The sequence below is a fragment of the Nerophis lumbriciformis genome, linkage group LG20 (genome assembly GCF_033978685.3).
Source record: "Nerophis lumbriciformis linkage group LG20, RoL_Nlum_v2.1, whole genome shotgun sequence".
Taxonomy (NCBI): Eukaryota; Metazoa; Chordata; class Actinopteri; order Syngnathiformes; family Syngnathidae; genus Nerophis; species Nerophis lumbriciformis.
Window position 1 is genome coordinate 19,402,501 of NC_084567.2, and position 17,500 is coordinate 19,420,000.

At 39.0% G+C, this 17,500-nt stretch overlaps 1 protein-coding gene across 2 annotated transcripts in view; it reads left to right on the forward strand.

Annotated features, from left to right (window-relative positions):
* nr5a1b (nuclear receptor subfamily 5, group A, member 1b) overlaps window positions 1-17,500 on the forward strand; it is a 57,149-nt gene that overhangs the window by 38,307 nt on the left and 1,342 nt on the right. For both annotated transcript variants that reach the window (XM_061980569.1, XM_061980570.1), the window contains 2 exons: window positions 276-423; window positions 15,664-17,500. The exon at window positions 15,664-17,500 is cut by the window's right edge and continues 1,342 nt beyond it. In XM_061980569.1, the coding sequence (XP_061836553.1) occupies window positions 276-423; window positions 15,664-15,917 (402 nt within the window). In that variant the 3' untranslated portion in view covers window positions 15,918-17,500. The remainder of the gene's footprint in view (window positions 1-275; window positions 424-15,663) is intronic.

A 17,500-nucleotide genomic window follows, 5' to 3' on the forward strand; every position in this document is an offset into this window, starting at 1 on the left:
ATCCTAGCATGTACACTAGCAAGAGCACAGCTAATTTGGACCCCCCACAAATAAATCGAGTTTACTTGCTACTTTTTCTAACTCAAAAGGGCTGAAACTCTCGGATAAACAAATAACCATGTACCTGTACCAGTGTTCTTGTTTATGCGTCTTGTAAGGTTGAAGACCTTAACGATCCTAATCCTATTGTTAAAGTTGATGTTGCGGGGTATTGTTAGTATGTATGAAAAAACACACAATACTCTCAGAAGTAATCGGCCATTTGTGTTTTGCAGGTTGAGATGTCTTCTATTTTGTCTCAAGGCGAGGCGATGCTTACAAGTTTGGTGCAAAGAGGACAGGAGCTGGCGGGAAGGTTGAGGGTCCTGCAGGTGGACCGCAGGGAGATTGCCTGTCTGAAATTCCTCCTCCTATTCAACCCCAGTGAGTTGACAATTCGAATAACATCCCATGCATTTGAATTGACTTTGAATTAAGCGGCAAAGTAGGCTTGCAATTCAAACTGGAATTGAAGGGGATAGAACTGAAAATTCAATGAAATTCTAATAAATAATTTCATGCTCGACATATTAGACGTAATATACGTTTTTTCATATTTCATCGAAATATTGATACTATCACATTCTAGTAAATATTACATCTAATTAGGGCAAATTTTTGTCACCGAATTAAGAGTCAAAACATTTTTTATAAAACATACAATTTAATTTGGTATAAATATAACTTTGAAATGATGGAAAATGGTGGAAAAATACCCAATTTCCCAGAATGCCTTACTTTATCCAAGTATTCAAAATAGAGCTTCACACCCCTACTAGCTAGTTGTTACGTTTAACAAAGGTTTTTTGCCCCTACTAGCCCGTTGTTATGTTTAACAAAGGTTTTTTGCCTCTACTAGCTAGTTATGTTTAATAAAGGTTGTTTGCCCCTACTAGCTAGTTGTTATGTTTAACAAAGGTTTTCTTTTGCCCCAACTAGCTAGTTGTTATGTTTAACAAAGGTGTTTGCCCATACTAGCTAGTTGTTAAGTTCACCAAAGGTTTATTTTTGCCCTTACTAGCTAGTTGTCATGTTTAACAAAGGTTTTTTGCTTAAATACTAAGAACACTTGACACAAACTAAAACTAAACGCAAATTCCATCTATTTTGAATACTTGGATAAAGGATCTTCAGCTCTCACTGGATCGGTTCGCAGCTGAGTGTGAAGCGACTGGGATGAGAATCAGCACCTCCAAGTCCGAGTCCATGGTTCTCGCCCGGAAAAGGGTGGAGTGCCATCTCCGGGTTGGGGAGGAGATCTTGCCCCAAGTGGAGGAGTTCAAGTACCTCGGAGTCTTGTTCACGAGTGAGGGAAGAGTGGATCGTGAGATCGACAGGCGGATCGGTGCGGCGTCTTCAGTAATGCGGATGCTGTATCGATCCGTTGTGGTGAAGAAGGAGCTGAGCCGGAAGGCAAAGCTCTCAATTTACCGGTCGATCTACGTTCCCATCCTCACCTATGGTCATGAGCTTTGGGTTATGACCAAAAGGACAAGATCACGGGTACAAGCGGCCGAAATGAGTTTCCTCCGCCGGGTGGCGGGGCTCTCCCTTAGAGATAGGGTGAGAAGCTCTGTCATCCGGGGGTAGCTCAAAGTAAAGCCGCTGCTCCTCCACATTGAGAGGAGCCAGATGAGGTGGTTCGGGCATCTGGTCAGGATGCCACCCGAGCGCCTCCCTAAGGAGGTGTTTAGGGCATGTCCGACCGGTAGGAGGCCACGAGGAAGACCCAGGACACGTTGGGAAGACTATGTCTCCCGGCTGGCCTGGGAACGCCTCGGGATCCCCCGGGAGGAGCTGGACGAAGTGGCTGGGGAGAGGGAAGTCTGGGCTTCCCTGCTTAGGCTGCTGCCCCCGCGACCCGACTTCGGATAAGCGGAAGAAGATGGATGGATGGATGGATGGATGGATAAAGTAAAGCATTCCGGGGAATTAGGTTTTTTTTTCCACTTTTTACCATCACTTCAAAGAGTAGGGTTGTGAATCTTTTGGCACCTAACGAGTCGATCCGATTCCGATTCCTGGGGTGGCGATTTGATTCATAATCGATTCTCGATTCAACACGATACTCTCAATGTGTTATTTTGTCTAATAATTATAATGAAACCAAAACAGGTTACAGGTTAGATAAGCTCCTTCTGGTTGCATGGAGATGGCCTAAAATATATTATTAAAAATGTATTTTTATTAAAAACAATTTAAAAAATTGTGAATTGATTTAGATTCGAGATGAATAAGAATCGCGATTTGGATGTGAATGGAATTGTTTGTGCACCCCTACTAGCACGGCAGCTAGTTATGAAAGGATTTTTGGTATTAATGGTTAACATTCCTGACAGTTAGTCTCACTGTTTCAAATATTAATTAATCTCATAATTCCATTTCTCGAAGCTAAAAATATAAAACGAACACCGTAGCTAGCTTATGCTAGCTTATGTTACCGGTGTAAAAGAACACATATTTTTCAAATGTACAAATTATAGTAAATAAAAAATGCTCGCCAGTCTGGGGAGTTACTCATCGCTGACTCGTACACAATAGGAACAACAATTGGTAGCCATGTTGTTGTTAGGACAGAATAAACATTCAATGATAGCTATCGTTAGCTAGCCAAATCACTATCATTAGCAAACAACACACAAAGCTAACATGCATGCACGTGTTACACACGGGTATTGTTTACATCGTTACGTATTAAAAGCCATAAGAGGGCACAATATAACGCTTAAAACCCTCCAGAAAGTTAGCACCCTGTAGCCCGCTGCATAAACGTTGCAAACCATCCTGTTTATTATCGTAAAACCGCAAGTGATTACCACACTTCGAATCGCTAACGAGTAGGTATTGCCCTGATCGCTGGCGGGCAACAAGTGCGCTAATTGCTAGCTATCCTAAATGCCAATGCAATTACGTCTTTCCTCATTACTAACATCATAGCACAATCTGAACATTCAACCCACAGGCTGTGCTCTCTTAAAACAGAGTGATAAATATGATACATATCCATACACAGTCAGCTCTACAACAGGAAGTGATTCTTGTTTAAATTCAACTCTTAACTGATTCATTATTTTCAAGAAGAGATTTTTCAAAGGCCTTTCTTTGGCCATTTAAGAGCTTACTCGCGTGCGTATGTCACACTTCCTGTTTTGAAAACGTTTTGCTATGATTTTTACATGAAATAAAATTTTGCAAGAATCGGTTTGAATTAAATTGTCAACCCAAGAATTGATAAGTAGCGACGTATGGATGGATAGATGGATATATATGTATGGATAAGTAGACGCGTATGGATGGATAGATGGATATACTGTATATGTATGGCTAAGTAGATGCGTATCGATGGATAGATGGATATATATGTATGGATAAGTAATTACGTATGGATGGATATATGGATATAAACTGTATGTATGGATAAGTAGATGCGTATGGATGGATAGATGGATATATATATATGGCTGAATAATTACGTATGGATGGATAGATGGATATATATGTATGGCTAAGTAGATGCTTATGGATGGATGGACGGATATATATGTATGGCTAAATAGATGCGTATGGATGGATAAATGGATATATATGTATGGATAAGTAGACGCGTATGGATGGATAGATAGATATATATGTATGGATAAGTAATTACGTATGGATGGATAGATGATATACTGTATGGTTAAGTACGTTTGTAGATGCGTATGGATTGATAGATGGATATATATGTATGGCTAAGTATATGCGTATGGATGGATAGATGGATATATATGTATGGCTAAGTAGATGCGTATGAATGGATTGATGGATATATATGTATGGATAAGTAGATGCATATGGATGGATATATATATATGTATGGATAAGTAGATGCGTATGGATGGATAGATGGATATATAGTTATGGATAAGTAGATGCGTATGGATGGATAGATGGATATATATGTATGGCTAAGTAGATTCGTATGGATAGATAGATGGATATATATGTATGGATAAGTAGACGCGTATGGATGGATAGATGGATATACTGTATATGTATGGCTAAGTAGATGCGCATCGATGGATAAATGGATATATATGTATGGATAAGTAGGTACGTATGGATGATAGATGGATATATATGTATTGATAAGTAGATACGTATGGATGGATAGATGGATGGTTATATATGTATGGATGAGTATGCGTTTGGATGGATAGATGGATATATATGTATGGATAAGTAGATAGGTCTGGATATATATGTATGGATAAGTAGATAGGTATGGATATATATGTATGGATGAGTAGATAGGTTTAGATATATATGTATGGATGAGTATGCGTATTGATTGATAGACGTTGTGTTGCTTGTAAGGTTTGAAGTGTTTTTACTTCTGACCTCTTACCTCCACTGAATTGACTTAATTGAAACGCTAGCCAACATTAACAAAGACAAGCTCTTCCATTGTCCACTAATGGCATTCAAAGGAGAGTAATGGCTCCATGGTTTTGTGGAGGAGCCCACGTTCATGCGGAGGCTTGCACAGATGGAAAGAGCATAGACGCACTTCGCCCAGATTCCCAGTAGCGTGTTGTTTTGCGCTGGCAAGACGCTAACAAAGAGCTTTTGAAAGGGGAGAGCACTTGCCGTCGGCGGAAAACGTTTGCCGTCTTTATCTGCGGCTTCTTTTGGACACAAGAGTCAGGTTTGTCAGGGGTAATTTAATTGCCCCCCACGCAGTTTTGAAAAGATGATTCATAACATTGATTCAAAACATTTAATTACTGGCTGAATGGATGCTCCAAGATGGGCTCAGCTGTCCAGGCGAGGGCTCTCAAAAGCACATACGCACACGCAAACATACACACAATATAATAATATGCACACAAAAAACACACACACTAACATATGCACACAAAAAACATACACGCACTGAAATATGCACACACAATAAAATATGCACACAAAAACATACGCACATTCAAATTGGTGTTTAAAGGGGAACTGCAAAAAAGGTGGCCGCAAACTTGTCTTTTCGTGTCTTTCTTGCAATCTGCGGGTCGAAGTTGGATGTCAAAGTTGACCAACTTGTGGGTTTATCCACAACCTTCTACTATCCAGGTGAGAGACATGATTTAAAATTGAGTATTAACTTTCACCGACTCAGAGGCGATGCAGCAGCTCAATATATTAATATAGCAGCATAAGCTAGTTAGCTCTAAAGATAGTTTGTCTGCAATCACGCTTATAATAACAATATCACTAATATTTAGTTAATATTCAGGTCACGACATGTAAACGGAGTATTGTTGGCGCTTTATTGATGTTTTATGGGCGCAATAGTCCATACTCCCCATTAGCTGTATTGTTAGCGACCTCTTACTTGCCGTATTTTAAGAGTTAGAATGCGTTAAAAAAAAAGAAAAACATATGTGAGCTGGTCTTACATAAGGATTGGGAATGATAGGCAACATTCCAAAAAAAGTGCAGTTCCCTTTTAAAAAATACTTTTTGTATAGCGATGTGACATTCACCAATGAATCACCGATTCAGTTGTGAGCCGTTCATGTGAATGATAGGCAAAATTATATATATATATATATATATATATATATATATATATATATATATATATATATATATATATATATATATATATATACACACACACATCTATATTCATATATATATATATATATACATATATATCTATATACACACATCTATATTCATATATATATATATATATATATATATATATATATATATATATATATATATATATATATCTATATACATATCTCTATATACATATATATTTATATATATATACATATATATATACATACATCTATCTAAATATATATTTACTTATACATACATGCATACATATATACATATCTATATATGTGTATATATGTATATCTATATATGTGTATAACTCACCACCCAGCATATTCTGGAACTACAGTATGCAGATGACTGCGCTGTACTTGCACACTCACCAGAGTCTCTCCAGCGCGCACTGAATGTGGTAGCCTCCATCTACAGTGCCGTTGGTCTTCAGATAAACACTAAGAAAACACAAATACTCGTGCAGGAGTTTACCCCCCAGCCAAATACGCCGATCTTCACTCTTGACGGGCACCCATTAGCCACCGTCCCCCACTTCACCTACCTCGGTAGCACCCTGTCGCCATCCTGCACCATTGACGATGACGTCCAGGCCCGTATTGGTCTGGCCTCTGCTGCCTTTGGAAGGCTACGGTCCAGGGTTTTCCTGAACAGGAATCTAACCATCTCCACCAAGACAGCCGTGTATAAGGCAGTCTGCCTCTCCACGCTGCTCTATAGTTCTGAAACCTGGACACCCTACCAGAGGCACATCCAGAGTCTCGAGGCCTTCCACATCCGCTGCCTCCAAAGGATCTTAGGTCTGACCTGGGAAGACAGGGTGCTCTACACTGAAATTTATGACCGGACCAACACACCCAGCATCACAGCACTCCTTGGCCAAAAACATCTAAGATGGGTCGGACATGTGATCCGTATGCCAGCCCACCGCCTACCCCGTCAGATATTGTATGGCCAGCTTTCAGTCGGTCAAAGGTCTGCCGGGGGCCAGAAAAAAACGGTACAAGGACCACATTAAAACTCTCCTGAAAAAGTGTGACATCAAACCACCAGCATTGGAGTCCCTGGCTGCTGACCGCCAGACCTGGAGCTCTACCTGCCAACAGGGAATCACTCATCTTCAGGAGAAGTTCACAGAGCGGAGAGCACAGCGGCGTGCACAAAGACACCAACGTGCCACAGCACCAGCGACCATCACTGCTGCCTTCCCCTGCCCCTCCTGTGACAAAGTCTGCGGATCACGCATAGGCCTGAGCAGCCACCTGGCTGTGCACAGGCGAAAGGCACAACAATAACCAATCCAATACTTCGTTTGGAGCAACATCATCATCGACATCGATGGACTGCCATAAGCATGTATGTATGTATGTATATTTGCATATGTGTATGTATGTATGTATGTATTGCTTGTATGTATGCATGTATTGCTTATTTGTATTCCTTTCAAGATGGCTGCCGGCTAGATGCACTGGGTCACACAGCTCCAACAATCCATGCAAAAGCTTGAAAATAAGTTGACATCCATCCATCAGAGCAACATCATCATGTTTATGAGGAAGATAAACATCAAAATGCTGCATCATTTTTGTGATTTTGGACTTGTTGGAGACTTTTTGATGACATGTGCTTCAATGCACTGACACGCCATCAATACTGGATTGCCTGGAATCTGAAAGTATTCTGAAAGATCACCTGAATTCTGAAAGTACTTTCATCACTAAAGAATGGCGACTGAGAAGTTAGCAGAAGAAATGGAAGAGGTGAAAAAGTCTCTGAATTTCATGTCAGAGGAACTGAGCAAAGTAGTAAAACAGCAAATGGGCCTTCTGGATTTAATTGATGAACTTAAGCAGCTGAAGGCAATAATCAAAGACAAGAAGATTGAAGAGCTTGAAAGAAGAGTAGAAGATCTAGAGCAGTACTCCAGGATGGATGACCTGGTGATTTCTGGGCTTGAGACAAGCCACCGCTCCTATGCACGGATCACAGCGGGGGACAAGGAGGGAGAAGATGCACCAAGAGGTGAATTGCATATGCTTGAGCAGCAAGACATCAACTTCTTCAACAACAAAGGAATTCCTGTATGCAGTTCAAGTATAGCTGAAACATTCCACTGAAACAAAACAACAGATCCAACATCATCATCTGTTTTGTGAGTAGAAAACATAAAATTGAAATGCTTAAGCTGGGAAAAAAATTGAAAGGCACAGGAGTGTATGAGCATGTATGAGCATCTCACAAAGAGAAACGCAGAAATTGCAAGGCAAGCCAGGATCTTGAAAAAGGGAAAGCGACTCCAGGACACATGGACAAGGAACTGTAAAGTAATGATCAGATTGAATGGCATACCAGAACAAGCAAGGGTATTAGTGGTGAGAGACTTGAAGGACCTTGAACAATATAAATGAAAAAGATGATCATGAAAAAGAAGTGAAATAGTGGGTAAATGTTCCTTGTTGGCTCTGTACTGTGTGCAGAGAGACAGTGTGTGCAACGAACGTGATAGAAGAACAAATGAGCTGCACAAAATTCAAGTCTTTTGACTTTCATGATCATAAATGCTATGAGTTAGAAAATAACATTGACCCAGATATTCACTTCTATCAGAACTATAATGTGGACTGTGAGTATTATACTGAAGAATAGTTTAATTCAAATGTTAAAATGAAAGGCTTTTCAGTGATTCATTTCAATAGCAGGAGTCTTTACAGTAACTTTTCCTAAATTAAAGAGTATCTTAAACCAATACAGCAAAGGTTTACCATAATAGCAATTTCAGAGACTTGGTTGAGTGATAGTAAGGAATTACTGGATGGATTAGAGCAGGGGTGTCAAACTCAAATACAGAGTGGGCCAAAATTTAAAACTGAACAAAGCCGCGGGCCAAGTTTGAACAAATTAACCTTTTAATAGGGACCCAAACAAGTTTTGCATTGAATATTGAACAAGCAAGGCTTATATAACTTTATAGTGACATGCAAAATCGAGTTTCAAATAATAATAATAATAATAATTAAAAAATATCAATGGCATATCAAATACAATTTAAATAAAAATTGAATGCCTCTTTTCTATTTGCAGCCTTCTGAGGTAAATATCAACATTAACTTTTTCCACAGGCTAATACATTTGAAAATAAAATAACAATGAATAAACCAACCATTTAGGACTTTAAACTGCTCAGTTTGCAACACACTGATCTAATCTGATGTGCCCAAGCCAGATACCTGGCATCTTTTCTTGGATGCTAGTTCATTAATGTCGGGGCTCAGGCTTTGAGCTGAGGCAACCTTCATTATCGAACAAAGGTGTTCATCAGTCATTATATCTCGTAGTCCACCCGGACCACAGTCTTGGGGGCCTGCCTTAAAGGCACTGCCTTTAACGTCCTCTACGAGCTGTCGTCACGTCCGCTTTTCATCCATTCTAATTCTAACAACGTGCCGGCCCAGTCACAAGATATGTGCGGCTTCTGTACGCACACACACGTGAATGCAACGCATACTTGATCAACAGCGATACAGGTTACACTGAGGGTGGCCGTATAAAAAACTTTGACACTGTTAGAAATATACGCCACACTGTGAATCCACGGCAAACAAGAATGACAAAACACATTTTGGGAGAACATCTGCACCGTAACACAACATAAACACAACACACACACACACACACACACACACACACACACACACACACACACACACACACACACACACACACACACACACACACACACACACCTTGTAGCGTCCCGTAAGAGTTAGTGTGCAAAGGGTTCTGGGTATTTGTTCTGTTGTGTTTGTGTTGTGTTACGGTGCGGATGTTCTCCCGAAATGTGTTTGTCATTCTTGTTTGGTGTGGGTTCACAGTGTGACATATATTTCTAACAGTGTTAAAGTTGTTTATACGGCCACCCTCAGTGTAACCTGTATCGCTGTTGATCAAGTATGCGTTGCATTCACTTGTGTGTGCGTGCAAAAGCCGCACATATTATGTGACTGGGCCAGCACTCGTTGGACTGGATGAAAAGCAGACGTGACAATTTTTGGGAGGGGCACTGAAATTTGGGAGTCTCCCGGGAGGGTTGGCAAGTATGAGAATTAGCGGTGAATGCGGTGTTACCGCGGCACCGCCGCTGTATATAATCTGTGGGCCAGCTCTAGTGTTGATTTGATACTGCCTCAAGGGCCAAGTGAAATGACTTTGCGGGCCAATTTTGGCCAGAGTTTGACACCCATGGATTAGAGGGATATGAAATGTTTTGGCAAAACAGGATGAACAAAAGGGGAGGAGGTGTTGTATTGTTTGTGATGTCCTCTCTCAAATGTAGGCTGATTGCTGACATGACAACTGCCATTGACAATCTGATGGAATGTGTAACTATTGAAATCAGTGTTGAAAGATCCAAAAACATATTAATTAGTTGTATTTATAGAACTCCAGGAACATGCATTGATCAATTTAATAAGGCAATTTTTGAGTTATATGAAAGACATAATGATAAGGTGATCTTGATTTGTGGTGACTTCAACATTGATTTGATGAAATGTTATGATCACATGAAAACCAATGATTTTGTTCATCTTATGTTTAGCTTGAGTTTCTTTCCACTAATTGTAAAACCTAGCAGAATAGCAAAAGACAGCTTAACACTGATTGACAATATTTTTATAAATGTATTTGATGGGAAGAGAAAAAGTGGACTCTTAGTGACTGATGTAAGTGATCACTTGCCTGTCTTTACAGTGATCCAAATGAACAAGGAGCGAAACTTACAAACAAAAAGACAAATAAATAACTTTGTTAGAATAAAATCCCCAGAAGCAGTTAAAGCATTCAGGGCTAAACTTTTAAATCAGGATTGGAAAAATGTTTTTGTGGAGGATACTAATGATTCATTGTCCATTGAGAGAATACAAGCAAATTACTAAAAAGAGGGAGAAACCATGGAAAACAAAGGGTTTAGTAAAAGCCTGTGAAAAGAAAATTGGCTTTACAAGGAATTGATTACGCATTGAACAAAGGAAAATGAGGACAAATATAAAAAGTATAAAAACAGATTGACATGTATCATGAGGCTGCAACAAAAAAAACTATTATGAACAATTGCTGCATAAACATAAAAATAATATAATTGAAACTTGGAATGTGCTTAATACTATGAATACAAAATCTAGCAAAAAGGATTTTACAGCTTATCTGGTAAAAGATGACAACTCAGTTATTGAAAATATAGAAGAAATAGCTGAGGAATTCAAATATTAATTTTAATATGAATGATGACAAAAAGTTAAAGCGTGTATCTGACATTAAAAATCCTATATTTCTTGGTGGAGTTTGTGAAAGTGATGTGTTCGAAGTGGTCAGAAAGTTTAAAAATTAAAAATCTGTCGATGGTAACAACGTGGATATGTCACTTGTTAAAGAAGTGATGAACTGTGTCCTGAAGCCGCATCTTTATCAACTGGAACGTTTCCTGACAAAATGAAAAGTTCATTGACAAACATGAGCTACTGAATGACCATCAGTATGGGTTCAGGAGTAATCGATCTACATCCCTAGCAGTGATGGACTTTGTAGAAAACATAGCTACAGCAATAGAAAAAAAAGCAACACACCGTTGGAGTATTTATTGACTTATGTAAAGCTTTTGACACAATCAATCATTCCTTACTTCTGCAAAAATTGGAAAACTATGGCATAAGAGGTGTTTCACAACAGTGGTTAAGTAGTTATTTAAGTAATATATCTCAATATGTGGAAATTAGTAAGACTAAATCACTGCCAAGAAGAGTAACTTGTGGGGTTCCACAAGGCTCGGTATTGGGACCTACGTTATTTATACTTTATTTAAATGATATTTGTTCAGTATCTAATAAATTGAAATGTATTATGTTTGCAGATGATACAAATGTATATTGTTCAGGAGAAGACTTGAAGTGTTGAGGATAATAGAGGTTGAGTTGATTCAGCTAAAAAAATGGTTTGATATTAATAAGGTATCATTAAATGATAAGAAAACTCAATTTATGGTGTTTAGTGGTGCAAGGACAAATTGTGAAGCAAAATTAAAATTAAATCAAGTGGAAATTGATAGAGTACCGTATATATGGGACGGCGTGGCGCAGTGGAAGAATGGCTGTGCGCGACCCGAGGGTCCCTGGTTCAATCCCCACCTAGTACCAACCTCGTCATGTCCGTTGTGTCCTGAGCAAGACACTTCACCCTTGCTCCTGATGGGTGCTGGTTAGCGCCTTGCATGGCAGCTCCCTCCATCAGTGTGTGAATGTGTGTGTGAATGGGTAAATGTGGAAGTAGTGTCAAAGCGCTTTGAGTACCTTGAAGGTAGAAAAGCGCTATACAAGTACAACCCATTTATCATTTATTTATTTATTTATATTACCAAATAGTAGCCCGGGCGTTTATTTCACAATATGGGGTCAGACCCCGGGCGGCTATTAGGACATGGGCGGTTATTTGCACAAGGCTTTTATTTATTTTTGCACCAGCCTGCACCAGGCCATTATTTGGTTACAATGGTTAGTGTCCAGTATTTTTTTTCGTACTAAAAACTTTAAATGTAAAAGCTAATGTAAACACACAAACAAAAAAACAAGACTATCAAAAGACAAGAGATCAACAAGGCCTAACATGACAGTAGTGCAACAATTGTCAAATATAATACAAATACTAAAAATAAACTTTTTAAATAAAGCAGCCTACCGGGAAAAATAAAATTATGGTACCAAGTACTCAAGTATAAAACCCACCATCAAAACAGAACAATAATACTGTCACTGTCCTTTGCCTTAATGCGGATCATTTTGCGGGACACACGGTGGTTCAGTCCACAAACGTGATGTATCCACTGACACAAATTAGCATCAAGCTCGTCGCTCACTTTCTTCCTACCTCCACCAGATAAGCGAGCCCGTTTTCCATCGATTGCCGACTGAGATTGTAGTTCTCCCTTTTTTTGTTTCCATTCTCGTACACGTTTTGGGTCAACGTTAAACTGCCTGGCCGCTGCCAAACCAGAATTCTGCTCCGCATACTTCACAACCGCTAGCTTGAACTTTAAGTCAAACTTTCTGTTCTTCCCCCTTAAAGTATTCCCGTCCATCAGTTGTGGTGTACCGGTATCCTGTTCATTCAACTCACTGCTGCTGTTGCTTGCCATGTTGAAACTTTTCCTCGTGGGTTTGTTGTTGTCGTTGAGTGTGTGTTACGCTATATGCGGTCACCCATTGCAATATGTTGATTACCCAGAAACCCCACGTAACGTCTGCTGTTACCGTAATGACCAGAATTATTGCACCTTTGCTTTTCCTTTTAGCTTATAAATTGGGTTTAATGAAGTCAATATGATTTTAATCTAAATTATGCAAATAACAGCCCATGGGCGGCTATTTGGACATAGGCGTTTATTAGGAAGAGGCGTTTATTTCACAAAATGGGGTCAGACCCCGGGCGGCTATTAGGACATGGGCGGTTATTTGCACAAGGGCGTTTATTTGGTAATATACGGTATATGAAACTAAATTCTTGGGAATAATAATTGATCATAAATTATGTTGGAAACCGCATATTGAATATATAAAGGGAAAAATATCCAAATCCATTGCTATTCTGTATAAAGTAAGACACTTGCTGAATAAGACATGTCTGCATATGTTAGGAATTGGTGGGGTGGATCCCAAGGATGCAGAGACGTATTGTGTACAATAGTTCTTCCTTTTATTTAGGAGGAAGCACAAAGTAGCAAAATAAAGGCGATGGTGGTAAACACAACAAAACACACCATGTAAAAAACTACTTAGAGAAATAACACACAAAACTAAAAGCGCTAGACAAGGCTAGGAAAAATACTTCATGAAAGAAGTTAATATAAAAATAAAGTACAAACTAAAAACGCTAGACAAGGCTAGGAAAACATACTTCATGAAAGAAGTAAATAGATAAACAAAGTACAAAATGCAAAAGGCTAGACAAGGCTAGGAAAAATACTTCATGAAAGAAGTAAATAGATAAACAAAGTACAAAATGAAAACGCTAGGAAAAATACAGGCAAACCTGATAAGAATGGCACACGACGAACTAGTGAGTTCTCTGGCAAGATCAACAGGTTGCAAGCAGTAACAAAGTTCCAGCGCTCACAGGCCGTCAGCAGTCAGGTTAAATAGGCTGCTTCTAATCTAAGTCAGGTGTGTGCTGCTGCCTTGCGCCAGCTGCACTCCATACTGTGGACGAGAGAGAGAGTGAACATGGTGTGCAGACAACAACAGAAATGAGCAAGGAAATTTCAGGTTACCACATATGTTATATTATTCTTTTATTTTTCCATATTTAACATATTGTGTTGAAGTTTGGGGAAATGTTTATAAAACAAACAAAGACCCAATAATTAAACTTTAAAAAAGGGTCATTAGAATAATACACAAAGTGTGCTACTATGAACATACCAATCCATTATTGATAAGTTCTAATGTGTTAACATTTTCAGATATTGTGTTTTTAAAAACAATGGAAATTATGTTTCGAGTAAAGAACAACAGCCTTCCAGCTTGTATTCTTAGGTTATTTCAATTAAGAGGAGAAAACTATAATTTACGGGGGGTATTGATTTTTGAAATAGGTAAAGTAAGAACGAATATAAAATACAAATGTATTTCAGTTTTAGGAGTTAAATGGTGAAAAAAGCTCAGTGATGAGCTGAAGACATGTAGTTCTTTGTTAAGGTTTAAGAAAACCTTGAAAGGTGAAATAATAGAAAATTATAAAATATAGCAACGATTACTTTCATCCCATTGATTTTTTTAACGATGTTCCAGGCAATCTAATTTTTAGTGAATGTATAGGATAGGCAAATATAAGCTTTGGCTTCAGCCTATTCCTTTTTCGGTCATTCTTTTTCTTTTCTTTTTGTGTGTAAATGTGTATGATTGTCAAATATGTATAATCTGTACTGTTAAACTGGTCACACAAAATGGTTGATGGTTGATTATATGACCGAAATAAACTTAATTCATTCATGTATATATGTATGTATATACAGTATATGTATACATATGTATATATGTCTACACACAATGAATAAGAGTCACAATTCAGATGTGAATCAAATTTTTCATGCACTCCTAAGGGTATTTTACTTATTTATTTTAAACATCACAAAAAAATTAAAAAAAATTAAAAATAAAAATAATTTAAAAAATAAAATATTATATATATATATATGTGTGTATAGATATATATACATATATATATATATATATATATATATATATATATATATATATATATATATATATATATATATATATATATATATAGGGCTTCACGGTGGCAGAGGGGTTAGTGCATCTGCCTCACAATACGAAGGTCCTGAGTAGTCTTGGGTTCAATCCCGGGCTCGGGATCTTTCTGTGTGGAGTTTGCATGTCCTCCCCGTGACTGCGTGGGTTCCCTCCGGGTACTCCGGCTTCCTCCCACTTCCAAAGACATGCACCTGGGGATAAGTTGATTGGCAACACTAAATTGGCCCTAGTGTGTGAATGTGAGTGTGAATGTTGTCTGTCTATCTGTGTTGGCCCTGCGATGAGGTGGCGACTTGTCCAGGGTGTACCCCGCCTTTCGCCCGATTGTAGCTGAGATAGGCTCCAGTGCCCCCCGTGACCCCAATGGGAATAAGCGGTAGAAAATGGATGGATGGATGGATATATATATATATATATATTTTTTTTTAATTTATTTATTTATTTATATTTTTTTAATCGATTGTTGAAAATTATCTATTGATTTAAAATGGAGTTGAGCAAGAATCAATATAATAAATACAATTATAGCCAACATTTTGGAATAATTCCCACCAATTGAGTACTATTTGTGTAAATAAAATGATTCTGACCTTTATCTTATACTAGTGATTGCTTTCTTGATTAAAAAAAAAGAAACTATAACAATCCGAATCGCCACTTTTGTATCACAACACTCGTTTGTCTGCAGATGTGAAGCTGCTGGAAAACCAGGCATTTGTGGAGGGCGTGCAGGAGCAGGTGAACGGGGCCCTGCTGGAGTACACCATGGCCGCCTACCCTCAGTACCAGGAGAAGTTCAGCCAGCTGCTGGTCCGACTGCCCGAGCTGCGCTCGCTCAGCATGCAGGCGGAGGACTACTTGTGCTACATGCACCTGAGCGGCGAGGTGCCCTGCAACAACCTGCTCATCGAGATGCTACACGCCAAGAGGGCCTGTGTGTGAGGGGTGGGGTGGGGCCTGCGCCTCCGCCTGAGACTGTTTGCGAGGTCTGCGACCACAAAGTCCACGAGCGTCATCTCGGCTCGTCTTTATGGGAGAGTTTGACTTACAGAGCAGGACAAAGAAGTTTGCTTGAGTTTCCTTGAAGCGTCAAACATGTACACATAACACGTTGTATCCATCTGATGCCAATTCTTTCTTCATCTTGATGACATTTTTTACAATTTCACCAAATCTTTTCTAAAACAACAAACCTAAAATCTACACGTTTCCAACAAAAAAAAGTATCTCCAATTCATTAACCATCAAACTGTGGTTCTCAAACTTTAGAAAACACCATAATTAAAATACAGTAGCAACGTAGGCCTAAGTATTGGTCAAAAACAAGGCAGGGGTTTTATTTAACAAGTAAATGTAACTTTTTTTGCCCAGATTGCACAAACATCAACAATGATACTGCATATATTTGCAGACTTCTTCGCAGACCACCGCTGTAGAAAACTAATCATATTGGCACTCATTCAAATCCCCAACAACAACATACTCCTTCACTTTGTGAACAATGAATAATCATACTAATATCCACAGCAGTATCTAAATCGATACTACCAAGGGTAGTATCGATTACCCTTGGTAGTATGCTATCGATACTTGCGTTGGTCCGCCCACCAATAGCTCACAAACAAGCTCCAATAATGACCACGTTTACATGCACACAATATTACTTTTATCTTAAGGGATTACACAAATATTTATGTTTACATCTTAGTCAGCATATTCCCAATAATGTTGGTAAGAACGCTAATACATCAACACCAAACAAACATTTTGTTTTTCAGGACCCCATAAACAAAATGCTGCCTTTATGTTGCATTTTGCATTGCATATTTGCATATATATCCATTTTTAGCTTTAAGCTAATGCTAACATTTAAACCGGATGTTTTTGTCGGATCTTACAGCGTTCACTGTGACTTTCGCTACGCCAAATAGCAGTGGGGAGGCTCGTAACCCAAACTTTTAGTCAAGAAAATCTCGTAAACTTGGGAACTATTGGAAAAACAAAGTTACGTCCATCTCTAGCTTTAAGCTAATGCTCGCGAGTAAGATCGGATGTGTTGGTCGTATCTTACGGGGTTCACTGTGACTTTCGCTACGCAAACTAACGGTGGGCAGGCCGATAACCCGGACTTTTAGCCCAGAGACAGTTAAACCTGGGAACTCTTGGAAAAACAAAGTTACGTCCATCTCTAGCTTTAAGCTAATGCTAGCGAGTAAGATCGGATGTGTTGCTCGGATCTTACGGGGTCCACTGTGACTTTTGTTACGCCAACTCGCAGGGCGTAGGCTCGTAACCCGATCTTGTAGCCAAGAGATTGTTCGTATGCTGAAAATCTCGTAAACTTGGGAACTCTTGGAAAAACAAAGTTATGTTTCAATCAATCAATGTCCATCTCTAGCTTCAAGCCAATGCTAACGAGTAAGATCGGATGTATTGGTCGGATCTTACAGGGTTCAATGTGACTTTCGCTATGCCAACAATCAGTGGGGAGGCTCGTAACCCGAACTTTTAGCTGAGAGACAGCT